Here is a 27,976-nt window from a genome sequence, read left to right on the forward strand (position 1 = left end):
CTGGCCTCAGGACAGGAGTCACGTCACCCTGGCCCGAGCACCGACCTTGACCCGGTCCCGGCCCGGCCGCGTGCCAGTAGGCGGCTCCATGGCCGGCTTGCGCCGTCCGGGTTTTCCGGGCCGCCGAAGCCGCGCCTGCGTCGGACGTCACGGCCTGACGTGCGAGCGCTGGGTCGGCGCGGTTCACCATTAGCTGGCCGCCGGTAGCACGGCCGTGCGTCGTCCCTATTGGCGGGCGCGGCTGTCCGTCAGCGGCCCGGCGCCGCTCGAGCGCGCCGCGCGTGTCCCGCCCCTCGCCGCCGCTCGTCGCTCGCCGGCGGGCGGCCTCGCTGGGCCTCACCTCCGTGGCGGCGGCGGTGGCGGCAGGCGCCGGCCCGCGCAGGCCCATGGCGGCGGCCGCAGCGCTCCCGGGAGCGGGCGGGCCTTCCGCGGGCGGCGGGGCCGCCGGCGGCGCGGGCGGCGGGTCCCCGCCGGGCGGCTGGGCAGTGGCGCGCCTCGAGGGCCGCGAGTTCGAGTATCTGATGAAGAAGCGCTCGGTGACCATCGGCCGCAACTCGTCGCAGGGCTCGGTGGATGTGAGCATGGGCCACTCGAGCTTCATCTCGCGGCGCCACCTGGAGATTTTCACGCCCCCGGGCGGCGGCCACGGCGGGGCGGCCCCCGAGCCCTCAGCGCAGCCGGGGCCCGACGCCGGCGGCGACTTCTACCTGCGTTGCCTCGGCAAGAACGGCGTGTTCGTGGATGGCGTGTTCCAGAGGCGCGGGGCGCCGCCGCTGCAGCTGCCGCGCGTGTGAGTGGGAGCCGGAAGTCCCGGACCCTGACCCGCGACCACGGCCTTGATCCTCAGCACAAACCCGACCCTACCCGTCCGTCCTTCCCACTTACCTGGGCCGAGCACAGTCGCTGGCCGCGTGCCTCAGACCCCCGGCCCGACGCCCACTCTCATCCCGCCGGACCCCAGTCTCCCAGCGTGTTCCGACCTGGACGCAGTGCAGCCCCCACCCCCACCCCCTCCGAAGCTTGAGGCTCAGGCGCCTGTGCACGTGGGTCCAGGGCGTTTTTGGCTCTGTGTTCTGGGAGTTTGCATGTCTTTTTCATAACTAGCCTGTAATGTAGGTAGACCTGAACAGAAACGTTAAGCTAGTTGGTGAAACTGCCCGAAACTAAAATTTGTGTTTTCGTGAGGATGGTTTGTCCTTTCCTTTTCATTCTACAGGTTTTTAATAGTGAATTATTTCAGAAGTGTGATCTTGAAGCGGCAGACGCCTTTTCTTCAGCTCTATATTTGATAGCTTAAAAATTGAAAACTCTTTAAGAATGATGGATTTTAAAATCTTTGCCTAGAACCTTGAAATTTTGGTAAAACTGGATCCTTTTAACATAACGTTTTAAAAGTCAGATGATTATTTAGTAATTATTATTAGGCCATACGGTGTATTAATAAAGCGAGCCTCGGGGAACTGTCCCTCCGGCAGCAGAACAGTTCGGCTTGCTTCTGTGGTTTTATGAGGTTATTATTTACTTTGCTTGAAAAACGACTTGTTTACTAGGAAATGCTAATTATTCCTCAGGTGTTTCTTCCTTATTTACCTCAAGTGGAGCCCTGGTCTACAACTGTTTTTAGCTGTTGCTCTTCCTCAGTTTCTTAGACCTGGATGGGAGCATTTCAGTTCAAAGCAGTGTTTATATATTTTCATACTGTAGAACTGCATAAAATCAATAGTAACTCGTTTGCAAGTAACTTGATGTCACAACAAAGGGTATTATATCTTTACTCTGAGGATTTTGAGGTTATAAAGAAAATTGTTGCTACCATCCAGCCCAAACCATTTGTGTTGACATGCTAAAAATGGAAATGCCTGGAGGGTGCAGAATTAAGACTTAAAAAAATTTTTTTTAAGTGAAAAGGACAAAGAAAGACAGGGACAGAGAGGCAGAAAGGGAGAGAAATGACAGGCATCAAGTCTTCATTGCAGCATATTAGTTGTTTATTGATTGCTTTCTCATGTGTGCCTTGGTGGGAGGAGGGCTGCAGAAGAGTGAGGGACCCCTTGCTCAAGCCAGGGCCTTGGGCTTCAAGCCAGCAACCGTGGGGTCAAGTATTTGAACCCTTGCTCAAGCCAGCAACCCCTTGCTGAAGCTGGTAAGTCCGCACTCAAGTTGGATGAGCCTGTGCTCAAGCCAACGACCTCCGGGTTTCGAACCTGGGTCCTCTGCGTCCCAGTCCAACGCTCTATCCACTGCACCGCCACCTGGTCAGGCAAGACTTTTTGAGAAATAGAGTGAGCCTTTCGAAGGAGAAATCTGTGGGGTGGAGGCTGGGCCGAGACTTCCCCCTCAGCTTGTGGGTGGAGAAGAGTCCCAGGGCCTTCAAGGCTGCCAAGCCCTAGAATCAAGGGCCTGGGAACCTCTGCCTGTTCTGGCACATGGCAGTGTATTTTTCCACACAAGGGATTTTGGCATTTAAAGCATGAAATAAGTGGATAACTGGTAGGACTTTGCAGCACCTCCCTTTTTATAAGGTACCATTTTTAAGTTTTTAATGTAGGATAGTAAAAGACACAGGTTAAGAGAATAAACTGTGAAGACAGTTGAAACTCTACTAGCTAAATGTAGACAAACTTAAAATTATTTTGTTGAAAATGAAATTCAATTTTATGTTACAAGTTCTTTTGAAGTTAAAACAAATGTGTAAGTTTAAAATCATGTAATATAGAGCAACTGCAGAGGTTGAAATAATTGCTTATTTCAGATTTGCCTACTGAATTGTATTTCCAATTTCAACATTAAGATGAATTTACATTTTGTAGTTAGTATTAAGATTTAACATAAAGAGCATTTGGAAAAGTATATGAGTAGTTTAGGCTTAAAGTAGGGTTCATCATTTTGTTAAAATACTAAATGTATTTGGGGGGAATAGAGAAAGATGGAGATGTGACCTATAGTTGACATTTTAAATGGTTTGAGTAAGATTTGGATACAAGCACCTGTTCCACCATGGTTGGAGAGCCCCATGCCTAGTATGGTCCAGCATGCGTGTATGTTGGGGGGGAGGTTAGGGTGAGTATGTACAAGAGTGTCAGGGCCTATGATTTTCCCAGAAAACAAGTGATTTCCACAGATCCTTGATTTTTGTGGCCAAGTATGCAGGGCTATGTGTAGAGAAATGCAACATTTCTCTCTGAGAGCGTCTGACTTGGCTGGAGGTGCAGAAGTTATTGGGAATGGGGGAACTGGGCAGGGCTTCTGGAAGTGGGCAGGTTGAGGTGGCCTTGCAGGGGTGGCTGGACTGGCAGCTTGGCACTGGAGGGTGAAATTCAGGCTGGAATGGACCTTAGGGAAAGTTGTGGAGCATTAGGTTTGCCTGGTCATGGTAGGGGATTGTTTTAATGGAGGTCAGGGACAGAATGAAGAATGTTCTCTTTGAGGACAGGATTTTCCTTTGTCTAAGGACCTGGTCTGGGACCTGAGTGAGCAGTCAAGTGTGTTTGCAAGATTGGTTAGGCAAAATCTCCGGATATGTTGTTCTTGTTGCCATGGTAGCAAACAAAATATAATTTACAAATAAAAATAAGCAACTCTTTAACAGTTGTTTATACTTTCAAGTGTCAAGTAATTTGACAATATTTTTGATCAACCAGATTCTATAATATCTAATAGCCAAACATAAATAGTTCAAATTCAATGTATTACTCCAAACTATTTAACATACAAAACTACCATTGTGATTACAGTGCTCCCTCATCTATCGTGGGGGTTAGGTTTCACTGTGATAGGTGAAAATCCACAAAGTAGTGACCTTATATTTATTTTATTATTTACATATATTTTAAGGCTTTATAAACCCTTCCCATGCTCTTATAAACCTTTCCCACAGTTATTAACCTTTCCCACACTCTTATTAACACTCCCTGTACTTATTTTACTGCAGAAGTAGTTAAAATAATAAATATGTAAAAACAATCTGTATACTGCCAAATTCTGCGATATAGCGAGAAATCTGCAATACAAAATTAGATATATACAATTTAAAAATCTGTGACAGTGAGACCGCAAAAAGTGAATTGCAAAATGGTGAGGGACCACTGTATTTACAAGAAGTGTGGTTCTGTTCCTAGGCTTAATTAACTGTCAGTTCATGGTTAAGCAACACCACCTTTTTTTACAGTGTCAGGTCCTAACTTGCAGATGAATTTTGGTAATGTTACATTTGAAGACTTGCTCATTAACTTAGAGATAGCAATCTGTAAGGTGAGGACTGGAGAGAAGCTGGCAGACAGTGGCTTCTGGGGCTTTCTAGGTGGGGACTCCAGAGGAAAAACTCAGTAACTCAAGTGGCTAGGTCTTGCTTAGAAATGGGGATAGAGCATAACTGAGATTCCTGGAGAATAGCAGTACCAGAAGGAGGGAAAGGATGAGATGGGATGTGCCAAAGAAGGAGCTGGCCTTCAGCAAGCTGCAGTGGCATGTTGATTGGATGTGTTTTCTTTCTTTTTTTTTTTATAAATAAATTTTTATTTTAATGGGGTGACATCAATAAATCAGGGTACATCTATTCAAAAAACATGTCCAGGTTATCTTGTCATTCAATTCTGTTGCATACCCATCACCCAAAGTCAGATTGTCCTCCGTCACCTTCTATCTAGTTTTCTTTGTGCCCCTCCCCCTCTCCCTCCTTCCCTCCCCCTGCCCCCGTAACCACCACACTTTTGTCCATGTCTCTTAGTCTCGTTTTTTTTGTTTGTTTGGTTTTTTGTTTGTTTGTTTGTTTGTTTTTTTTGTATTTTTCTGAAGCTGGAAACGGGGAGAGACAGTCAGACAGACTCCCGCATGCGCCCAACTGGGATCCACCCGGCACGCCCACCAGGGACGAAGCTCTGCCCCTCCAGGGCATCGCTCTGCTGAGACCAGAGCCACTCTAGTGCCTGGGGCAGAGGCCAAGGAACCATCCCCAGCGCCCGAGCCATCTTTGCTCCAATGGAGCCTTGCTGCAGGAGGGGAAGAGAGAGACAGAGAGGAAGGAGGGGGGGGGTGGAGAAGCAAATGGGTGCTTCTCCTATGTGCCCTGGCCGGGAATCGAACCCGGGTCCCCTGCACGCCAGGCTGACGCTCTACCGCTGAGCCAACCGGCCAGGGCTCTTAGTCTCGTTTTTAATATCCCACCAATGTATGGAATCCTGCAGTTCTTGTTTTTTTCTGATTTACTTATTTCGCTCTGTATAATATTATCAAGATCCCACCATTTTGTTGTAAGTGATCCGATGTCGTCATTTCTTATGGCTAAATAGTATACCATGGTGTATATGTGCCACATCTTCTTTATCCAGTCTTTTTTTTTTTTTTTACAGTGATTAAAGCCTTTAAGCAAACTCTTGGCCAATACAGCAAGAATCCATAAAAGAGTGGTGTCCTTAACATGTTCACCAAGTCCAAGTTGGCCCCATGCCAAATCCCTGAAAAATGCAACCCAACCCCAGTTCAGTCTGTTATGAGCTGTCACAAGGAGCAGGAGTCCAGGAAAAGTCCATATCCAGGAAGAGTCCGCATGGCACTGGAATTGTCACAATTCTATACTTTGCAGCTCACGTCCAAGTCCCAATGACTGCTGCTTCTAGCTGGTAATGATTCAGGTAGACTGGAAAAGCCATCTGCAGCATGTGTGGAGATGCAGCTTCTGTTCTCTGCCTGGAGAGGTGAGACCAGGGTGCTTTTCCCTGGAGCTCTGCGACTGTGGCTTGGTAAAGAGAACCTTGGGATGCACTAAGCTGGGTGGCAAAGGTAGATTCATAGTAGAAGTTGGCAAAAGGGAGAAAGAGAGCTCTAAATTAGGAGTAGATCCCAGCCTGAAATATGAGTGGGGCATTGAGGTAGGAGGAATAAAGGAAACACTTTAAACAAAGCAGCAGAAAATAGGACTATCAACACCCACAACAGAGATCTTTGAGGGAAGAATAAAAAACCTGACTATTCAGGCAAGACATAGTTAAGTGGCCCTTGGGCACGTGAGATCAGTTTACCTGCCTGGAAGAAATACCCTAGGCTCGGCCACAGTGTCGTAGATGGGGCCGACGGCCCTGGGCACCTTCAGCTTTCAGTGGCAAACCCCAGCATTCTGGGCAAGGTTAGGTCACAGGTGGCTGGAGCAGGGCTGGAAGAGACTGAACCTTCCCTTAGAGGAGCGAGGGAGAAGCCTACCTTCCAGTGTCCCTGTTTCCTCACAGCAAAGGCATGTAAGTCTGGCAGGCTTTAGCTCAATGACCTTCCTTTCCACTATTGAAGCAGGACCCAGATGGCATCCTATGAGACCCCTTTGGGGTGTTGGAGCCTTTAAGGGTGTATCCTAAAAGCTGTTAATTCCCCTGATCTCTATTGGGCTTTTTCTGCCTCTTGGTATCATAAAGGCCATGCTCAGATCTCGCTGAGGGGTTTGAGGATCCCCATCCGCCTATATAAATCTTTTCCATATATCTGGAGCTATTTGGAAAAAGACAAAACAGTGTTATTAGCTGGATCAAATAAAGAAGGTAGTAGTTTGCAGGAGAAAAAGATTTGGCATCTCCTGTTCATCAGCATTCAAAAGAAATTCAAAATTTTTTTAAGTAAAAAGCATGGCGTTTTCTTTTTTTGTTTTGTGACAGAGAGGGACAGATAGGGAGGACAGATAGACAGGAAGGGAAAGACATGAGAAGCATCAATTCTTTGTTGTGGCTCCTTAGTCTCCTTAGTTTTTCATTGATTCTTTCTCATGTGCCTTGACTAGAGGTCTACAGCAGAGCGAGTGACCCCTTGCTCAAGCCAACAATCTTTGGGCTCAAGCCAGTGACCATGGGGTCATGTCTATATGATCCCATGTTCAAGCTGGACGAGCCTGCGCTCAAGCCAGTGACCCTCGGGGTTTTGAACCTGGGTCCTCTGTGTCCAAGTCCGATGCTCTATCCACTGTGCCACCACCTGATCAGGCCAGGATGTTTTAAGGATTTTTTTTTTTTTTTACACATAGAGTCAGAGATAGGGATACAGACAGGAACGGAGAGAGATGAGAAGCATCAATCATCAGTTTTTCGTTGCGACACCTTAGTTGTTCACCGATTGCTTTCTCATATTTCCCTTGACCGTGGGCCTTCAGGAGACCGCGTAACCCCCCCCCCCCCCCAGCTCCAGTCATGGGTCCAAACTGGCCAGCCTTTGCTTAAATCAGATGAGCCTGTGCTCAAGCTGGTGACCTTGGGGTCTCGAACCTGGGTTCTCCGCATCCCAGTCAGACGCTCTATTCACTGTGCCACCGCCTGAATCAGGCCAGGCCAGGATGTTTTAAAGGACAAGAAAGGAGGCTGCTTCTGAGACTGGAAAGTGAGGAAGGGGTGCAAAGTAAGAAGTATCTGTGGGGTAGGGGTGGGTATTGTAAGGAGAGTGGAGGTGAGGTTAGGGTTAGATGTCAAAACCCTGTGGGTCACCAGGGTGATGTGGGTGAAGAAACCACTGAGGGATGCAGCTGAGGTCCAGGTGGCCTGAGGAGTGGACATATGAGGTGTGAAGGAGGACAGAGTTCCTGGTAGAGAAAGGTAAAATGAGTTGTCTTATTTGAAGATGAGCAGAGCCACTAGTGAGGTCTAGCGTTTTTCTTTTTCCTTTTTATGTACTCACCCCCTCCCCACTTTTGGCAGCCATCAGCTTGTTCTTTACATCTATGGCATGTTTTCTTTTTTTTTAAGTTTTCTAAAGTGAGAAGCAGGGAGGCAGAGAGACAGACTGCTGCATGCGCCCGACCGTGATCCACCTGGCAAGCCTAGTAGGTGGCGATGCTCTGTCCATCTGGGGCATTGCTCCATTGCAATCGGAGCCATTCTAGTGCCTGAAGCAGTGGCCATGGAGCCATCCTCAGCGCCCAGGCCAACTTTGCTACAGTGGAGCCTTGGCTGTGGAAGGGGAAGAGAGAGAGAAAGGAGAAGTAAGGGTGGATAAGCAGATGGGCGCTTCTCCTGTGTGCCTTGGCTGGGAATCGAACCTGGGACTTCCACATGCTAGGCTGACGCTCTACCACTGAGCCAACCGGCCAGGGCCTATGGCATGTTTTTTTTCTTTTTCTTTTTTTTTTGTACTTTTCTGAAGCTGGAAATGGGGAGAGACAGTCAGACTCCCGCATGTGCTCGACCGGGATCCACCCAGCACGCCCACCAGGGGCGATGCTCTGCCCACCAGGGGGCGACGCTCTGCCCCTCCGGGGCGTAGCTCTGCCGCGACCAGAGCCACTCTAGCGCCTGGGGCAGAGGCCAAGGAGCCATCCCCAGCGCCCGGGCCATCCTTGCTCCAATGGAGCCTCGGCTGCGGGAGGGGAAGAGAGACACAGAGAGGAAGGAGGGGGTGTCGAGAAGCAAATGGGCGCCTCTCCTATGTGCCCTGGCTGGGAATCGAACCCGGGTCCCCCACATGCCAGGCCGACACTCTACCGCTGAGCCAACCAGCCAGGGCCAGCATGTTTTCTTGTTTCAGGGCTGTAGGGTTGGCTGAAATGCCTTACCTTTATGACCTGAGATTTTTACCAGCTTGTAAGCAGAGTTAAGAGTTGGGGACCAGGATGGCAGGACTCCAGGACCCAGGAATGGGTGACCTGTAATGGCAGATATGCATAGTAGAGGGATTAGGGTGCTTTGCGCTTTGAAAAATGCTTAGTGTATAAATTAATTGCTTTTAATAACCACTATGCATTTTTCTTTTTTTAAATTATTTTTTATTTTATTCATTTTAGAGAGGAGAGAGAGAGAGAGGAGAGACAGAGAGAGAGAGAAGGGGGGGAGGAGCTGGAAGCATCAACTCCCATATGTGCCTTGACCAGGCAAGCCCAGAGTTTCGAACCTGCGACCTCAGCATTTCCAGGTCGACGCTTTATCCACTGCGCCACCACAGGTCAGGCTGCATTTTTCTTTAAAAGCTACACAGTATGGCCCTAGCCGGTTGGCTCAGCGGTAAAGCGTCGGCCCAGTGTGTGGAAGTTTGATTCCCGGCCAGGGCAAACAGGAGAAGCACCCATCTGCTTCTCCACCCTTCCCCCTCTCCTACCTCTCTATCTCTTCTCCTCCCACAGCCAAGGCTCCATTGGAGCAAAGTTGGCCTGGGCACTGAGGACGACTCCATGGCCTTCACCTCAGGCACTAAAATGGCTCTGGCCACAAAGGAGCAACGCCCCAGATGGGCAGAGCATTGTTCTCTGGTGGGTATGCTGAGTGGTTTCTGGTCGGCGGCATGCAGGAGTCTGTCGCTGCCTCCTAGCTTCTAACTTCGGAAAAATACAGACAGCAACAACAACAACAACAGAAGTTATACAATATGCATTCATTTGGCAAATGGAGATACATTTTTATTACTGATTTTTAGACATTGGGGGACACATTGCAACTATTTTAACATAGTTGTTACTTCACTAAGTTAAAAATAACCCAACAACCAGCTCACTTCTTCACCAAGTGTTTAGTAGTTTTTCTAAGAGTGAAACTCAGTTTGATTTTAATGTTTACTTAATGAGTACTTTAAGAATGTTTAGGTTTGAAATAATTTGAATTTCTAACACATTTTCAGAAATAAGCCTATGTGGTGGGATCTGTCACCGTACAGGTCAGTTGTATGCTGACTAACTGTACCAGGAGATGGTGAGGATGGGCTGTGGAGCTGGGCAGACTTGGACCAAATGCCAGCCCTGCCACTTAACCTGTCTGAGTTTTAGTTCCCTCGTTGGTAACACGGGGATCATAACTGTCTGACATTGTGGGACACAATTAGCCTGGGTCCCTGCTAGATATCAGAGGCCACATGTGTTTGTCTATCACAGTGTCCTGGTGTGGAGGGGCCTGTGAGGATCTAATGTGACAGACATGTGACATGTGGGTGAAAATGGCCCCAAGGGCCAATGTTGTCCACCTTGCTCATAGCTCCACGTGCATACGTGCATGCAGTAAATTAATCAGGTACCTCTTGGGAGTAGTGAGCGAAGTTTGAAACTCCTTCAGCCAGAAGTTGCCCCTCTACCTACCAGGACCTAAGGTCAAAGACTGGCCATGGGAGGTGGTCAGTTTCTGGTGGGCAGGCCTAGAGAAGACCATTTCGGTGCTCTGCCCTTTGCAAGGCTCTGTTCCAACCTGTCAGCCTTACCACATGTTCCCTGTTTCAGGGGAAAGGAAAAGTGCTCTGCCTTGGGCTTAGTTAGGAAAGGGCCTGGTACATATTTTTTTATTATGTCAGCCATAGAAATTTGCATTTACAGTATACTGTTTTTCTTTGTTAGGCTACTTTTCTATTCAATAAGTCTAACGAACCACGTATATTTTTGAAACTTGGGCCAGGGATTCTTTCCAGGGGATGTGAGGACCTGAAGCTGGGCTTCCCTGCAGGCCTTCAGGCAGTCGAGGCAGGCTAGGAGTGATGCATTATGGAGCTGTTCTCAGGAAGAACTAGTCTGACATTAGCCCCTTCTGCTTGCAGGTTGTATCTCATCTTCTCACTCAGCTTTCTGCCCTGCTGCTGCTCATGGGGGAACCAGGTCCTCAGTGTGTTTGTACCACTTAGAAATGGCACAGAGCCATCATCATCACTTGGTACATGTCCAAATTATGTTCCCATTGACTGCTGATTTAGGACAATACTGTTCTGTGACCATTCTCATGTGCTGATCATCTCGTAATGATCATCTAGTCAGACATGGCTCCCTGTCTGGTCCCCACCTACCAGCAAGTCCCATCAGAGCCACAGTCGCAGAGACACAACACAGCTTCATGCATAGTTGGTGTACATATTCCACAAGGTAAGGCTGTTAGGGTAATAGCAAGTTTTTCCATGGTGAAAATGCAACAATTCTTGCTTTGCTGAGGAGAAATTATTTTTGGAAAATGAAGGAAAGGGTTTCTAAAATAAGGAAGCCTTTAATGAAAGCATTTATTTAAATAGTATTCTTAATTTGTTTAACATTTTTGTGTAGCTCTGTCTTTTGTGTTTGGGTTTTGGAGTAGTTTACAATATCTTGATAAGGCAGTAATTCAGCTTCCACACTTCTGGTCCCAGTTTTTAATGAGGATTTTTTAAAAATTCATTTTAGAGAGGAGAGAGAGAGAGAGAGAGAGAGAGAGAGAGAGAGAGCAGGAGGGGAGGAACCGGAAGCATCAGCTCCCATATGTGCCTTGACCAGACAAGTGCAGGGTTTCGAACCGGTGACCTCAGCGTTCTAGGTCGACGCTTGATCCACTGAGTCACCACAGGTCAGGCTACTTTAATGAGGATTTTATAATTTTCTATCGAACGCCAATACACCTGGGCATGTTTAAGGCACACATCACAACTCTGATGATTTGAAACCGTTTGAGTGCCGGGACAAGGTGTTACTGCTGTTGTCCCAGGAAGTGGCTGTGGGGAGATTAGGCAGCACCTTTTAGGAAGCAGCCTTTCCCAGCATGCATCAGTTTCTAGAGTGTATGTTTGGTCTTATATCTCAACCCCTTTGTTGGTAACAGGGAAGGAACTCCACTGAAAATTTCATAGGGATATTAGATATTTGGTTCTTGCTATAGTTTGTAATGTGGGACAGAATGCTGTGTGTCTTAGTGAAGGGTATCAGCACAGTAGGTCCCTGAATAACATCATTTTGTTATAATATAATGAGATGCCATAGGAACTTAATTCTTGTTTATATCAATTAACCTATGGTAAAATTGACTAGTTTTTTTTTGTTTGTTTTTTTGTATTTTTCCGAAGTTAGAAGCCAGTAACAGATTACCACATGTGCCCCACCAGGATCTACCCGGCATGCCCACCAGAGGGTGATGCTCTGCCCATCTGGGGTGCCGCTTTGTTGCAGCCAGAGCCATTCTAGCGCCTGAGGCGAAGGCCATGGAGCCGTCCTCAGTGCCTGGGTCAACTTTGCTCCAATGGAGCCTTAGCTGCATGAGGGGAAGAGAGATAGAGAAGAAGGAGAGGGGGAAGGGTGGAGAAGGAGATGGGAGCTTCTCCTGTGTGCCCTACTGGGAATCGAACCCGGGACCTCCACACACCGGGCTCATGCTCTACCGCTGAGCCAACTGGCCAGAGCCTTGACTAGTTTTCTTATACATCGATTTGCTACAGTCACAGAATTTATTGATGACATTAAGTGAGGACTTGCTGTAGAACAGTGGTTCTCACCAGGGCACCCTCCTTCCCTGCAACATTTGGCAATATCTAGAGGCATGTTGGGTTGGCTCATGGCGGGGGTACCTAGTGTGCTGGGCCAGGAATGCTAAGTCCTACAAGGCACAGGACAGCAACCCCCCCCACCCCACAGTACAGTAATGATCCAGCCCTGAATGTCAGTAGTGGGGTGATGGAGACCCCCTGGAGCACAGTAGTCTAGCAGTTGGTAATAGTGGGACATCAGTCTTAACCCTTTGTGTGGTCCCTGATTAAAACCTTGAAGTGACCAGAGCATTCATTGGTTTCAGTACAGTGGCAGGCATTTTCTCACACAAAGCCTAATATGGAGCCCCTCCCTTTGCAGCTTTGGAAAGACAGAACGCAGCCTAATGTTCTCTCCTTTGGAATGTGTACTCGGAGGCATATCCATTGGCTTTAATTAGGTTGATAAAATCATTCTGAAAACATTTATGGTAAATGGGAGAAAAAGACATTGAGCTGTTCTGGTGGAGTGGTTTCAGTGTTTTGTGCTATTGGTTTCCCTGGAAAATGAAATGTGAGTGAGTGTGACAGTGTTTCCACAACCACACTGAAAGATGGCTGCCACGTGTTTTATCACAGTATTTGCCACTAATACAGTCATGCACTGCATAACATTTTGGTCAACAATGAACTGCATATAGCATATATGACAGTGGTCTCATAAGACCTTAATGGAGCTGAAAAACTATTGCCTAGTGATGTTATAACTGCCATGAGTTTGTAGTCAAGCCATTACTTGGGTGTTTGTGGTGATGCTGGTGTAAAGTGTAGACAGACCTGCTCTGCCAGTCATATAAAAGTGTAGTAGATAGTTATATACAGTATGTATACTTGATGGTGATAATAAACAACTGATACTGGTTTATGTATTTACTGTACTACATATACTCTTTGTTATTTTAAAGTGTACTCTTTCTACTTATAAAAAAATTGCTATAGAACAGTATGACATGTTACACTGGCACTCTATTTTGTGTTTACCATGTTTCTCTTGATTGTATCATTTTTGCTTGTGTTTGATTTAATCTGATGTTCTTTTATTCATTGTGGTCTCTGAGTATACAAAATCTACTGCTGAAGATCCCAGGAAGAAGCCACATTGAGTGATTGACCTGGAAGTGATTAAAGACTGCAGAGGGAGAAAATCAGTGATAGGTATTGCTTGCCAGTCAGTGTCCCATTTCTCCACAGCTATGATTGTGAAGAACAAAAAAGTGACCAAAACTACAAAAGAATCTGCTTCATTGAAGCAACAAGACTAACAAAAATTCAAGAAGGGCTTATGTCAGGGGTCCCCAAACTTTTTTTTGGTTTTTTTGTTTTGTTTTTGTATTTTTCTGAAGCTGGAAACGGGAAGAGACAGTTAGACAGACTCCCGCATGCCCGGCACGCCCACCAGGGGGCGATGCTCTGCCCCTCTGGGGCATCGCTCTGTCGTGACCAGAGCTACTCCAGCGCCTGGGGCAGAGGCCAAGTAGCCATCCCCAGCGCCTGGGCCATCTTTGCTCCAATGGAGCCTCGGCTGCGGGAGGGGAAGAGAGAGAGACAGAGAGGAAGGAGAGGGGGAGGGGTGGAGAAGCAGATGGGCGCTTCTCCTGTGTGCCCTGGCCGGGAATCGAACCCGGGACTTCTGCACGCCAGGCCGACGCTCTACCACTGAACCAACCGGCCAGGGCCAGGGATCCCCAAACTTTTTACACAGGGGGCCAGTTCACTGTCCCTCAGATCGTTGGAGGGCCAGACTATAAAAAAAAACTATGAACAAATAAATCCCTATGCACACTGCACATATATTATTTTAAAGTAAAAAAACAAAATGGGAACAAATACAATATTTAAAATAAAGAACAAGTAAATTTAAATCAAACTGACCGTATTTCAATGGGAACTATGGGCCTGCTTTTGGCTAATGAGATGGTCAATGTCCGGTTCCATATTTGTCACTGTTAGCCATAACAAGTGATATGACGCGCTTCCGAAGCCGTGACCCATGCGTTCCACGTCACCTGAAGTAGTACTGTATGTGAGCGACGCCGCGCTTTGCGGCACCACCACATACAGTACTCCACATACCGACCACCAAATGAAAGAGGTGCCCCTTACGGAAGTGCGGCGGGGGCCGGATAAATGGCCTCGGGGCTGCATGCGGCCTGTGAGCCATAGTTTGGGGACCCCTGGCTTATGTCAATATTGGAGAAACTTGTAATGACCTGGATTGAAGACCAGACACAGAAGCTATCTGTCTCAGCACCATGATGATCATGGCTGAAGCAAAAAGTTTGTTAGAGCGTTAGCCTGGCGTGCAGAAGTCCCGGGTTCGATTCCTGGCCAGGGCACACAGGAGAAACGCCCATCTGCTTCTCTACCCCTCCCCCTCTCCTTCCTCTCTGTCTCTCTCTTCCCCTCCTGCAGCCAAGGCTCCATTGGAGCAAAGATGGCCCGGGCGCTAGGGATGGCTCTGTGGCCCTGCTTCAGGCGCTAGAATGGCTCTGGTCGCGACAGAGCGATGTGTCGCCCCCTGGTGGGCGTGCTGGGTGGATTCCGGTCGGGCCCATGCGGGAGTCTGTCTGACTGTCTCTCCCCGTTTCCAGCTTCAGAAAAATACACACACAAAAAAAAGTTTGTAATGTTGGAAGGAAAGGCTGGATCCAACTATGATGTTTAATTTACTGCTGACTCTGGCTGGTTTAAATGATTCGGGAATTGTTATCCATTACATAATGTGAAAGTGAATGGTGAGCCTGACCAGATGGTGGCGCAATGGATAGAGCATCGGACTGGGATGCAGAGGACTCAGGTTCGAGACCCTGGGGTCGCCAGCTTGAGTATCGGCTCGTCTGGTTTGAGCAAGATCCTACCAGCTTGAACCCAAGGTCGCTGGCTCAAGCAAGGGGTTACTCGGTCTGCTGAAGGCCCACGGTCAAGGCACATATGAGAAAGCAATCAATGAACAACTAAAGTGTTGCAACGCGCAATAAAAAACTAATGATTAATGCTTCTCATCTCTCTCCATTCCTGTCTGTCTGTACCTGTTCTATCCCTTTCTCTGACTCACTCACTCTGTAAAAAATAAATAAATAAATAAATAAATTTAAAAAAGTGAATGGTGAGTCTGCAAAGGCAGCTGAAGAATTTTTGGAAACTAGAGAAGCTGACTGGAGGAATACTCAGTATGGATGAAACTTGCCTATTTTGGAAAAGGATATCAGAAAGAACTTTCATCCATAAGGAGGCCAAGTCAGTGCCAAGTTTCAAGGCTTTTTTTTTTTTTTTTTTTTCAGAGAGAGAGGGATAGATAGGGACAGACAGACAGGAACGGAGAGAGATGAGAAGCGTCAATCATCAGTTCTTCGTTGCGACATCTTAGTTTATTGATTGCTTTCTTTTTTTTTTTTGTATTTTTCTGAAGCTGGAAACGGGGATAGACAAGTCAGATAGACTCCCGCATGCGCCCGACCGGGGTCCACCGGACCGGGGTCCGCCCACCAGGGGGCGACGCTCTGTCGTGACCAGAGCCACTCTAGCGCCTGGGGCAGAGGCCAAGGAGCCATCCCCAGCGCCCAGGCCATCTTTGCTCCAATGGAGCCTCGCTGCGGGAGGGGAAGAGAGAGACAGAGAGGAAGGAGAGGGGGAGGGGTGGAGAAGCAGATGGGTGCTTCTCCTGTGTGCCCTGGCCGGGAATCGAACCCTGGTCCTCCGCACGCTAGGCCGACACTCTACCGCTGAGCCAACTGGCCAGGGCCTTTTTTTAAAATTTATTTATTTATTTATTCATTTTTAGAGAGGACAGAGAAAGGGAGAGAGAGAGAGAAACAGAAAGAGAGAAGGGGGGAGGAGCTGGAAGCATCAACTTCCATATGTGCCTTGACCAGGCAAGCCTAGGGTTTCGAACCGGCGACCTCAGCATTTCCAGGTCAACGTTTTATCCACTGCGCCACCACAGGTCAGGCCTGATTGCTTTCTCATGTGCCTTGACTGGGGCTACAGCAGACCAAGTAACCCGTTGCTCGAGCCAGTGACCTTGGGTCCAAGCCTGGTGAGCTTTGCTCAAACCAGATGAGCCCTCGCTCAAGCTGGCAATCTCAGGGTCTCAAACCTGGGTCCTCCGCATCCCAGTTTGACGCTCCATCCACTGCACCACTGCCTGGTCAGGCTCAGGGCTTTTAAGGACAATGTTGCTTAGAGCAGTGTTGCAGGCTACAAGTTGCAACCCTTTGTCATCTGATACAGTGCGAACCCAGGGCCTTCAAGCATGTCGATAATCACACTCTGAGTGTCCTACAGAAGCAATAAGTCACAAATGAAAATGCTTCTCTCTTCCAAGCTGCCCTCCTGAATTGCTATGCCAGCAAAATGGTTAATACTGTTTAGAGAATAACATACCTTTTAAGATTTTGCTTACTTTTAATAATGTTCCTGGTATCCTCCGTTGGTGATCATCCCAGTATCAGAGTGGTGTTTCTCTAAACATCATCTCTTTGATCAAATGAATCAAGGAGTTACAGTAGCTTTTAAGGCCTACTACCTGAGGAATATCTTTGCCCAGGCTATCGCTGTACTTGAGGAAGACACTGAGAAGACTAAATCTGGCAGGATTACATCTATGACTGCATCGAGGGCCTTGCTTGGCCTTGAGGTAATGTTACCAAGGATGGCATCTGGAAGGAGACACTCATGAGCTTCATCCATGACCTCAGGATTTGCCAAGGATAAGGTTGCAAAAATCAAGGCTATAGTTAAGATGGCAAACAGCTTTAAATGGGTGTGGATGAGAATGCCATTGAAGAGCTCCCAGGGGTGGTTCCTGAGGAATTGACTAATGAGGAATTATTGAACCTGGAACAGGAGTACAGTTGAAGAAGAGAGGAGAGAAAAGGAAACTTCAGGTGGAGGAAAAGAAGAACCCACAAGAAAATTCAGTTAAGAATTTTGCAGATATGTCTTCAGACCTCAACAAGCTCATTAAAAGTTTGAAAATATGGACCCCTCAAAACTGAAAAGTTTTCATAAATAGGAATAAATGTTCATGGTGCATTGACTTCTAAAAAGCAAATCTATGTTGTAAAAAAAAAAGAAACAAACCAAGCAAACCAGCATGGTCATATTTCTGAAAAGTGACACCTCTTCATGAAGAGCCGCAGCAGGTTCTCTAGGAGGTGTTCCAGAAGGCATTGTCATCACAGGAGATGACAGCTCCATGCCTGTTATTGCCCCTGAAGACCTTCCAGAGGGACAAGATGTAGAGGTGGAAAACAGTGATGTTGATGACCCTGACCCTGGGTAGGTCTAGGCTAATGTGTGTGTTCGTGTCTTAGTTTTTAACAACAACGAAAAAGTTTAATATATGTGCTGCTGAAAGGAACACAAAAGAAAAAGTTTAAAAAGTAAAACAAGGCCCTGGCCGGTTATCTCAGTGGTAGAGCGTCGGCCTGGCGTGCAGGAGTCCCGGGTTCGATTCCTGGCCAGGACACACAGGAGAAGCGTCCATCTGCTTCTCCACCCCTCCCTCCTCTCTGTCTCTCTCTTCCCCTCCCGCAGCCAAAGCTCCATTGGAGCAAAGTTGGCCTGGGTGCTGGGGATGGCCCTGTGGCCTCTGCCTCAGGCGCTAGAATGGCTCTGATTGCAACAGAGCAATGCCCCAGATGGGCAGAGCATCACCCCCTGGTGGGCATGCCAGGTGGATCCCGTTTGGGCGCATGCGGGAGTCTGTCTGACTGCCTCCCCATTTCCAACTTCAGAAAAATACAAAAAAAAAAAAAGTAAAACAGAAAAATTTAATAGGAACAAAGCTTATATAATAAGAATATAAGGAAAATATGCTGTACAATGTGTTTGTGGGATTTTTTTGTTTGTTTTTGAGACAGGCAGGAAGGGAGAGAATGGGAAGTATCAACTTGCAGTTGTGTCACTTTAGTTGTTCATTGTTTCTCATGTGCCTTGACTAGGGGGCTCCAGCCAAGCCAGCAACCTCAGGCTTCAAGCCAACACCCTTGGGCTCAGGCCAGCAACCATGGGATTATGTGTATGATCCTATGCACAAGCTGGCGACCCTTCACTCAAGCCCATGACTCCATGCTCAGGCTAGTGAGCCTGTGCTCAAACCAGCAACCTCGGGGTTTCGAACCTGGGACCTCAGCATTCCAGGTTGAAGTTCTATCCATTGTGTTACCACTGGTCAGGCTGTGTTTGTGTTTTAACCTAATTGTTATTACAAAAGAATAAAAAAGTTTAAAACATTTTATAATTTTATAAAATAAAAACGTTAATTTTGTAAACTAAGGTTATTTTATTGAAGAAAGAAAAAAAGAATTTTTTCATTGATTTGGGGGAGAGGAGAGAATGAGTATCAACTTGTTTCACTTAGTTGTTAGAAAAATTTATAATAAATTAGTGTAGTCTAGGTGTCTAGTGTTTATAAAAATCTATAGTAATGTCCCAGGCCTTCGCACTCACTCACTGACTCACCCAGAGCAAATTTCTGTCCTGCAAGTGTCATTTATGCTAAGTGCCCTATACAGGTGTACCTTTTTTTCTCTTTCATAACATATTTTTGCTGTACCTCTTCTATGTTTAGATATGTTTAGATACATGAGTATTTATTATTGTGTTACTCTACAGTGTTCAGTATAATAATAACATGTATAGGTTTGTAGCTCAGGTTTGTACCATATAGCCTAGGTTTGTGGTAGGTTGGCTATACTAATGTTTTTCAACTGCTGGTCTATGGACCAGCATTGGTTTGCAGACCGTCATTTAGAAAACACTGGACTACACATACCACCTAAGTTTGTGTAAGTGCATTCTGATGTTCACATGACAATGAAATTTCCTGATTCTTTTTTTTTTTTTTTTTCTGAAGCTGGAAACTGGAAGAGACAATCAGACTCCCGCATGTGCCCAACCTGGATCCACCCGGCACGCCCACCAGGGGGCGACGCTCTGCCCACCAGGGGGTGATGCTCTGCCCCTCCGGGGCATCGCTCTGTTGCGACCAGAGCCACTCGAGCACCTGGGGCAGAGGCCAAGGAGCCATCCCCAGCGCCCAGGCCATCTTTGCTCCAATGGAGCCTTGCTGCGGGAGGGGAAGAGAGACAGAGAGGAAGGAGAGGGGGAGGGGTGGAGAAGCAGATGGGCGCCTCTCCTGTGTGCCCTGGCCCTGACTTCTGCACGCCAGGCCAACGTCTACCACTGAGCCAACCACCGGCCAGGGCCCCTGATGATTCTTTTCTCAACATGTATCCCCATTGTTATGTGACTCATGGCTGTAATTGGCAGCATGAAACATCTTACTGTTACACAGATAAAAAATATAAAACCCTATACAAGTAAATTGGAGACTTACTATTGGTTTTGCTTTTTGTCTTTTGGTCTTTTCAGAGTATAATAGTGTTTGGAGTAGGTTTTTTTTTTTTTTTTTTTTTTTTTGGTATTTTTCTGAAGCTGGAAACGGGGAGAGACAGTCAGACAGACTCCTGCATGCGCCTGACCGGGATCCACCCGGCACGCCCACCAGTGGCGATGCTCTGCCCCTCCGGGGGTGTCGCTCTGCCACGACCAGAGCCACTCTAGCGCCTGGGGCAGAGGCCAAGGAGCCATCCCCAGCGCCCGGGCCATCTTTGCTCCAATGGAGCCTTGGCTGTGGAAGGGGAAGAGAGAGACAGAGAGGAAGGAGGGGGTGGGGGTGGAGAATCAAATGGGCGCTTCTCCTATGTGCCCTGGCCAGGAATCGAACCCGGGTCCCCCGCAAGCCAGGCTGACACTCTACCGCTGAGCCAACCGGCCAGGACCTGGAGTAGGTGATATTTTAAAAGTGCTACGTATTTGCCATTTCTAAACTGTTGTAGGATTTTACGGTTATGCACATCAGTTTTGCAGCTGTTTGAGTTAGATGAGGAAGATGTGGTTTAAATGTAAACTTTTCCATTCTGATTCCTTCTTGAGACTTATGTTCCCACTTTGCCTGGTCTTCTTCAGGATGTGCCCACATGTGTAGTTAAATACCACTCAGTTCCTGTAGTGTGATATCCAAGTGTTCTGTGGGCTAGGCTGCATCATCCTCAGGTTGTACACTTAATAGGACTCAAATGTCTGTTGGAGAATTTGATGTAGGATTCGAGGTTTGGATTTGGTAGACATTGCATCAGAGGAAACAATTATAAATAAAATTAAATTCACTCTTTGATTTTAAATTCCCCCCATTTATTTATTGCTTATGTTGATGATAGACTATTCTTTTTTTTCTTTTTCCTTTCCAAGTGAGAGGAGGGGAGATGGACAGACTCCTCCTGCATGTGCCCCAACAGGGATCCAACCCTGCAACCCCCATCTGGGGATCTGGGGCCATGCTCACAACTGAGGTATTATATTTTTAACACCTGAGGTAGAGGCTCCATGGAGCCACCCTCAGTGCCTGAGACCGATGCACTTGAATCAGTCATGCCATGGCTGTAGGAAGAGAAGAGAGATTGAGAGAAGGGGGAGGGATGAAGAAGTAGATGATTGCTTCTTCTGTGTGCCCTGACTGGGAGTCGAACCCTGGACATCCACTCACTGAGCCAACATTCTACCACTTACCCAACCAGTCAGGGCAGATGATAGACTATTCTAAGTAGATTTTTGTTTTTGTAGTATGTGTTTTTTAAAAGTTATGACTGCCTGACCAGGTGGTAGTTCAGTGGATAGAGCGTCGACCTGGGATGCAGAGGACCCAGGTTCAAAACCCCGAGGTTGCTGGCTTGTGCGCGGGCTCATCCGGCTTGAGCATGGGTTTACCAGCTTGAGTGCAGGGTCACTGGCTTGATCATGAGATAATAGACATGTCCCCATGGTCTCTGGCTTGAGCAAGGGGTCACTCGCTCTGCTGCAGGCCCCCGGTCAAGGCATGTATGAGAAAGCAATCAATGAATGACTAAGGAGCTGCAATGAAGAATTGATGCTTCTCATCTCTCTCCCATCCTGTCACTATCTGTCCTTCTCTCTCTCTCTCTCTCTCTCTATCTTTCTGTGTGTGTGTGTGTGTGTGTGTGTGTGTGTGTGTGTTGATTTTAGAAAAAGAGGAAGGGCCAGTGAGAGAAACATCGATTTGTTGTTCCACTTATGCATTCATTGATTCTTGTATGTGCCCTGACTGGAGACTGAACCTGAAACCTTGGAGTATTGGGACAATGCTGTAACCAACTGAGCTACCCAGTCAGGGCTATTGTCCCAGTTTCTGTATTTTTCCGAAGTTAGAAGTTGGGAGGCAGAGAGACAGACTACTCCATGTGCCTGACCAGGATCCACCCAGCGTGCCCACCAGGGGGCAATGCTCTGCCCATCTGGGGCGTCCCTCCTTTGCAGCTGGAGCTATTCTAGTGCCTGAGGCAAAGGCCATGGAGCTGTCCTCAGCCAGGGCCAACTTTGCTCCAATGGAGCCTTGCCTGCAGGAGGGGGAAGATAGAGGCAGAGAAGAAGGAGAGGGGGAAGGGTGGAGAAGCAGATGGGTGCTACTCCTGTGTGCCCTGGCCAGGAATCAAACCCGGGACATCCACACACCAGGCCGATGCTCTACCGCTGAGCCAACCAGCCAGGGCCTTGTCCCACATTTTAAAAATGAAATACATTATGGGAAAATTTCTGAATTACCTTGACTGCAAACTAACATGAAAGTCAAATTCTCATTCAATCTCAATAAGTCTAGGTTATTCTTAGTAATTTGTTAGAGTCTATATTTTGGGTCAGGAAATACAGAATTCTTCATTAGTCTTATACTGTATGAAGTGTTGATTTCATTTTCTTTAAAATCCCTCAGGGAAAAGCCAAGACCATAATAATGATTTTGTTAAAGAAGTGTTTCCTAATATCTGCGGTCTTAAGGAGGATGTTTGCTTTAACATAAAATAAAAAATAATTTTGCATTTAAGTTATTATAGGTGTTTTAAAGTGTTGCCATGTGTACTGCTGAGAAGTAGAGTGGGTAAAATTTTTCCCTATAGGTGGTAATGAGGACAGGACAGCAGCTGCCATGTTAGGGCACACTGACTTGCCCAACTCCTGCTCACATTTGGTCTGTGAATTCTGTTGAATTGATCCTTATCCCTGTTGTAGGTGAGAGTTATGTGGAGGTTGTTAATTCAGAGTTGCATTGCTTGGAAATGGTAGAGCTGAGATTCAAAACCATGTCCTGCTTTCTTGGCCATGTCTTTAACTACTATACTCTTCTCAAGACCAGTGAAAAGCCTTTAATTAAAGATGGGAAAATCTGCAAGTCAAACTAAAATAGGTTTTTTTTTTTTTTTTGTATCTTTCTGATGCTGGAAACAGGGAGAGACAGTCAGACAGACTCCCGCATGCGCCCGACCGGGATCCACCCGGCATGCCCACCATGGGGCTACGCTCTGCCCACCAGGGGCAATGCTCTGCCCCTCCAGGGGGTCGCTCTGCGGCGACCAGAGCCACTAGCGCCTGGGGCAGAGGCCAAGGAGCCATCCCCAGCGCCCGGGCCATCTTTGCTCCAATGGAGCCTTGGCTGCGGGAGGGGAAGAGAGAGACAGAGAGGAAGGAGGGGGGGGGTGTGGAGAAGCAAATGGGCGCTTCTCCTGTGTGCCCTGGCCGGGAATCGAACCCGGGTCCCCCGCACGCCAGGCCGACGCTCTACCGCTGAGCCAACCGGCCAGGGCCAAAATAGGTATTTAATTACACTAATTTATCTAATCTTTTTTGGCATTTAGAGTATGTAAATAACTTTATGCTCAAGGAAATTCCGTATCGCCATTAAAGTGTGGGGGAAAGTGTCCATATTTAGCAGGAAAAGTTAAAGAGCAGTGGGTGTGTGATATATCTGATGGTAACACATTTAAAGCCCCATTAAAGTGGTAAGAATGCATGTCCCTATCGTGGGTTAACATTTGTGTTTTCTTTTTAAAAAATTTTTCTGTAGCACAGTCTCCCTCCTGGGAGCACGCCCACGCCTTCTCCTTCCTCCTCTTCTTTCCACCCTGGTGTGTGCATCTCCTGAGCTCTTAAGGACCCCATGAGAATTGTAACCAGAGGAGCAGGGGGCAGCGGCAGCTTGTCTTGGGCTAATCCCCTGAACCTGTCTCCAAGGCCCCCTTTTCTCTGACTTCCCAATGAGCCAGTGCAGCCTCACTCAGGCTTTCCTATTGCTTCTGACCTAAGCCTTCCTTGTCAGTGTCCCCAGCTTTATTAAACATACTCTAAAAATAAAAATAAATAAAAATAAAAAATTTCCTGTAATGAGCATATATTTCTGTTTAATGAGAAAATGTTACGCTCTAAAAGATGATTGCTCTAATTTATTCTGCCTCCACACATGCATAGCCCTCTCCCCTATCAACATCCCCAACAGTGTAGTGTATTTGTTAAAATTTATGAACCAATATAAGTCATAATCACTCAGAGTCCATAGTGTACATTAGCGTTCACTCTGATGATGTACATCCTGGGGGTATGGACAGTTGTATAGTGACGTATATCCACAGTTGTGGTACACAGAGCAGTTTCCCTGCCCTGATCATCTGCTGTGCTCTTCCTGTTCATCCTCCACCACCCCCCCCCATTCTTCCAGTCCTGGGCAACCACTGGTGTTGACTGTCTCCATGGTTTTTTCTTTTCCAGAAAGCCATAAAGTTGGAATCATACAGTGTGGCCCAGGAGCTGAGGATGGCTCTATGGCCTCTGCTTCAGGTGCTAGAATGGCTCTGGTTGCAGTGGAGCAGCGCCCCAGAGGGGCCTAGCATCGCCTCTTGGTGGGCATGCCTGGTGGATTCTGGTCGGGCACATGCAGGAGTCTGTCTGTCGGCCTCGCCCCCTTCTCACTTTGGAAAAATACCAAAAACAATTAACTTAATGGGGTAACATTGCCATTAAAACATATAGGTTTCAGGTAAACATCTCTAGCATTTGAATTGTTGGTCATGTTGTGTGTGCCCATCACCCAAAGTCAAATAATTTTTTGTCACTATGAAATGTCTTTTTAAAAAAAGAGAGAGAGGGCCTGACCTGTGGTGGCGCCGTGGATAAAGCATCGACCTGGAAATGCAGAGGTCGCCGGTTTGAAACCCTGGGCTTGCCTGGTCAAGGCACATATGGGAGTTGATGCTTCCAGCTCCTCCCCCCTTCTCTCTCTCTGTCTCTCTCTCTCCCTCTCTGTCTCTGTCTCTCTCTTCTCTAAAAATGAATAAATAAATAAAAAAGAGAGGAATAAACAATAGCTAAGATTTATTGAGTGCTTACCTCTGTTCCAGACACAATTATAAGTGCTCTTTTTTTTTTTTTCTTAAGAAGTAAGGAGGCAGAGAGATAGACTCCTGCATTCTACTTCTTTATGTATCTGACTATGGGACCTCATATAGAATCAGAGTATCCTTTTGTGTCTGGCTTACTTCACTGAGCATAATGTCCTCCAGGTTCATCCATGTGGTAGCAAGTGCCAGAATTCTATGATGATAGGTTCTTTTAAAAAAGAAAAACACATTATAATTTGGTCATTTATAGAGTCGTACTAAATTACTGAGGGTCAGCCTGACAAGGCGGTGGCACAGTGGATAGAGCGTCGGACTGGGACGCAGAGGACCCAGGATCAAGACCCCGAGGTCGCCAGCTTGAGCACGGGCTCATCTGGTTTGAGCAAAGCTCACCAGCTTGGACCCAAGGTCGCTGGCTCGAGCAAGGGGTTACTTGGTCTGCTGTAGCCCCACAGGGCACATATGAGAAAGCAATCAATGAACAACTAAGGTATTGCAACGAAAAACTAGTGATTGATGCTTCTCATCTCTCCGTTCCTGTCTGTCTGTCCCTGTCTATCCCTCTGACTTTCTCTGTCTCTGTAATAAATAAATAAATAAATAAATAAATAAATAATCTGTCCCTGTCTATCCCTCTGACTTTCTCTGTCTCTGTAAAAAAATAAAATAAATAAATAAATTACTGAGGGTCAGACATGACAATAAGTGGGATTCTATAGTAATTACCAAGAAGGCAGTAGGTGTGTTTTTGTTTTTAGTTTGTTCGTTTTGTTTTTTGTATTCTGGAGAAGCAGGGAGGCAGAGAGACTCCCGCATGTGCTCAACTGGGGTCCACCCGGCATGCCCACTAGGGGGTGATGCTTGGCTCCTCTGGGGTGTTGCTCCGCTGTAGTCTGAGCCATTCTAGCACCTGTGGCAGAGGCCACAGAGCCATCCTCAGCGCCCGAGCCAGTTTTGCTCCAATGGAGCGTTGGTTGCGGTAGGGGAAGAGAGAGACAGAGAGAAAGCAGAGGGAGAAGGGCAGAGAAGCAGGTGGGTGCTTCTCCTGTGTGCCCTGACCGGGAATCAAACCTGGGACTTTCACACGCCAGGCCTACACTCTACCACTGAGCTAGCTGGCCAGGGCAGCAGTAGATGAAAAGAGTTTTTTGTGTAGAGGAAATGTTTTTCTCCAGGGGGTTTTGTGATTGCCTCCATGAGGAGCGCCAGTTGGGGAGCTGAGGAAATGGGCTGAGAGGCAGACACTGCTTGTGTGCATGGAGACCAGGCCTCTTTTCTTTGCTTGTTTCTGTGTTGATTTGAATAATTCCAAGTCTACTTTGAGAGCTGTAATTAGAAACTGAAGCAGTGGTAAGGCGAAAGAAGGGAAGGTATCTTGCTGTTTTTACCCTTTGATAGATTTAATTTTTATTCATGTGTGCATTTAATGCCTATTAATGACAACAAAAATATTAATTTTTTATCTAACTTTGGACAGTGGCATAATGGTTTTATTATTTTTGAAGTAAGCATATGGTTTTTCCCTTAAACAAATAGAATATTTCTGGAGAAATTCTTATACCTTGCCCAGCAGGCAGTACATACATAGGTTCTACCTGAAACCCAGGGATCCAGTGGTGTCTCTGGTTTTAGAAAAGTAGCACAGTCTAACTGGGTGGTGGTGCAGTGGATAGAGTGTTGGCCTGGGACACAGAGGACTCAGGTTCAAAACCCTGAGGTCTCCAGCTTGAGCAAGGGATCAGTGGCTTGGCTGGAGCCCCCCACCCCTGACGAGGCATGTATGAGAAGCAATGAAAAACTAAGGTGCTGCAACAAAGAACTTATGCTTCTCATCTCTCTCCCTTCCTGTCTATCTGTCTCTCTCTCTCTGTGTCAAAATAAATAAAAAATAGAAGTAGCACAGTGCCCTGGATGGGTGACTCGGTAGATATATCGTCCTGGTCACCAAGTTTGATCCCTGGTCAGGTCACATACAAGATACAGTCGATGAGCCTGACCTGTGGTGGCGCAGTGGATAAAGTGTCGACCTGGAAATGCTGAGGTCGCTGGTTCAAAACCCTGGGCTTGCCTGGTCAAGGCACATATGGGAGTTGATGCTTCCAGCTCCTCCCCCCTTCTCTCTCTCTGTCTCTCTACCTCTCTCCTCTCTAAAAATGAATAAATAAAAAAATAAATAAAAAAAAAAGATACCGTCGATGAGTACACGACTAAATTGAACAAGTGAAAAGAGTTGATTCTTCTCTCTCTTTTTTACCCCTCCCCCAATCAAAGGAATATTTTTTAAAAAAATAGCACAGCCCACTTCCCAGCACCCTGTTATCCAACATATTAGGGTTCTGTTGCAAAACACATGAATATTCTAAGTGGGATAATTAAAGGCTATAATTAGCTCCCCAGTTCAGGTCAGAATTGGCTGCCAACCGATTTCAGGTCAGTTTTTTGGAGCTGTATGCTTTTTGGAAATAGTGAACAGGTATTGTGGACCTGTTTGAGGCACAGAGGCTAGCTGAAGGCAAGTCACTGTGGTAGGGACATAGAGGGTCAGATCTAATAGGTGGCTGGCCTCAAGCTTTGAAGCCTCCAGCTCCAAGTCTGCTGACGGGGGCTTCTTGTCTCCTTCAGTGGCCTTCCTGCTTGGAGCTGCGGCTGTTCTTCAAGGACCATGGACTTGCCCTCTCCTTTTCTGCTCTGCTTCCCTGAATATGAGTTCTTGATCCTGCCCTGCTTCTTCCACAAGGACGCTTCTCAGATCTGTTGCTTTCCCTTCCTGACATGATTTCTCAGCTGGACTTCGGAGTAGTTTCTTAGTTGGTCTCCATCCTTGTCACTCTTCACAATTGTTTTTTGTTTGTTTGTTTTTAATATAATCTACATACAGAAAAACACCTTGATACTAAATTTAAAGCTTAATGAGAACACAAGGTATATATAATCTGTCTCCAGTTAAGGAACATTGTTTGTCAGCACCCTCCCAGCTACAGAACCACTAGCCTAAATCCTAAACTTTACCTGGTTTTGCTTGCCTTTAACTTTGTATACATAGAATCCTACAGAACGGACTTCAGGGGGTGGTGTTGGCTTTTCACTGAATATAGTGTTTAGAACAGGGGTCCCCAAACTACGGCCCGCGGGCCACATGCGGTCCCCTGAGGCCATTTATCCGGCCCCCGCTGCACTTCCAGAAGGGGTACCTCTTTCATTGGTGGTCAATGAAAGGAGCACATTGACAATCTCATTAGCCAAAAGCAGGCCCATAGTTCCCATTGAAATACTGGTCAGTTTGTTGATTGAAATTTACTTGTTTTTTATTTTAAATATTGTATTTGTTCCCGTTTTGTTTTTTTACTTTAAAATAAGATATGTGCAGTGTGCATAGGGATTAATTCATAGTTTTTTTTATAGTCCGGCCCTCCAATGGTCTGAGGGACAGTGAACTGGCCCCCTGTGTAAAAAGTTTGGGGAACCCTGGTTTAGAAGATTAGCCCATAATATTATAGTTAGCTGTGGTTCACTCATTCTCGTTGCTGTAAAGTACTATA

General features: G+C 46.9%; 1 protein-coding gene across 3 annotated transcripts in view; it reads left to right on the plus strand.

Annotated features, from left to right (window-relative positions):
- The first annotated feature begins 271 nt into the window (after window positions 1–271).
- FOXK2 (forkhead box K2) overlaps window positions 272–27,976 on the plus strand; it is a 78,721-nt gene continuing 51,016 nt past the window's right edge. For 2 of the 3 annotated variants that reach the window (XM_066234410.1, XM_066234408.1), the window contains exon 1: window positions 273–790. In XM_066234410.1, coding sequence (XP_066090507.1) covers window positions 387–790 — 404 coding nt within the window. In that variant the 5' untranslated portion in view covers window positions 273–386. Of the gene's footprint in view, window positions 791–27,976 lie in introns of all 3 variants that reach the window. The other variant, XM_066234409.1, reaches the window with a different exon arrangement.

Source organism: Saccopteryx bilineata, chromosome 6 (assembly GCF_036850765.1).
Source record: "Saccopteryx bilineata isolate mSacBil1 chromosome 6, mSacBil1_pri_phased_curated, whole genome shotgun sequence".
Classification (NCBI taxonomy): domain Eukaryota; kingdom Metazoa; phylum Chordata; class Mammalia; order Chiroptera; family Emballonuridae; genus Saccopteryx; species Saccopteryx bilineata.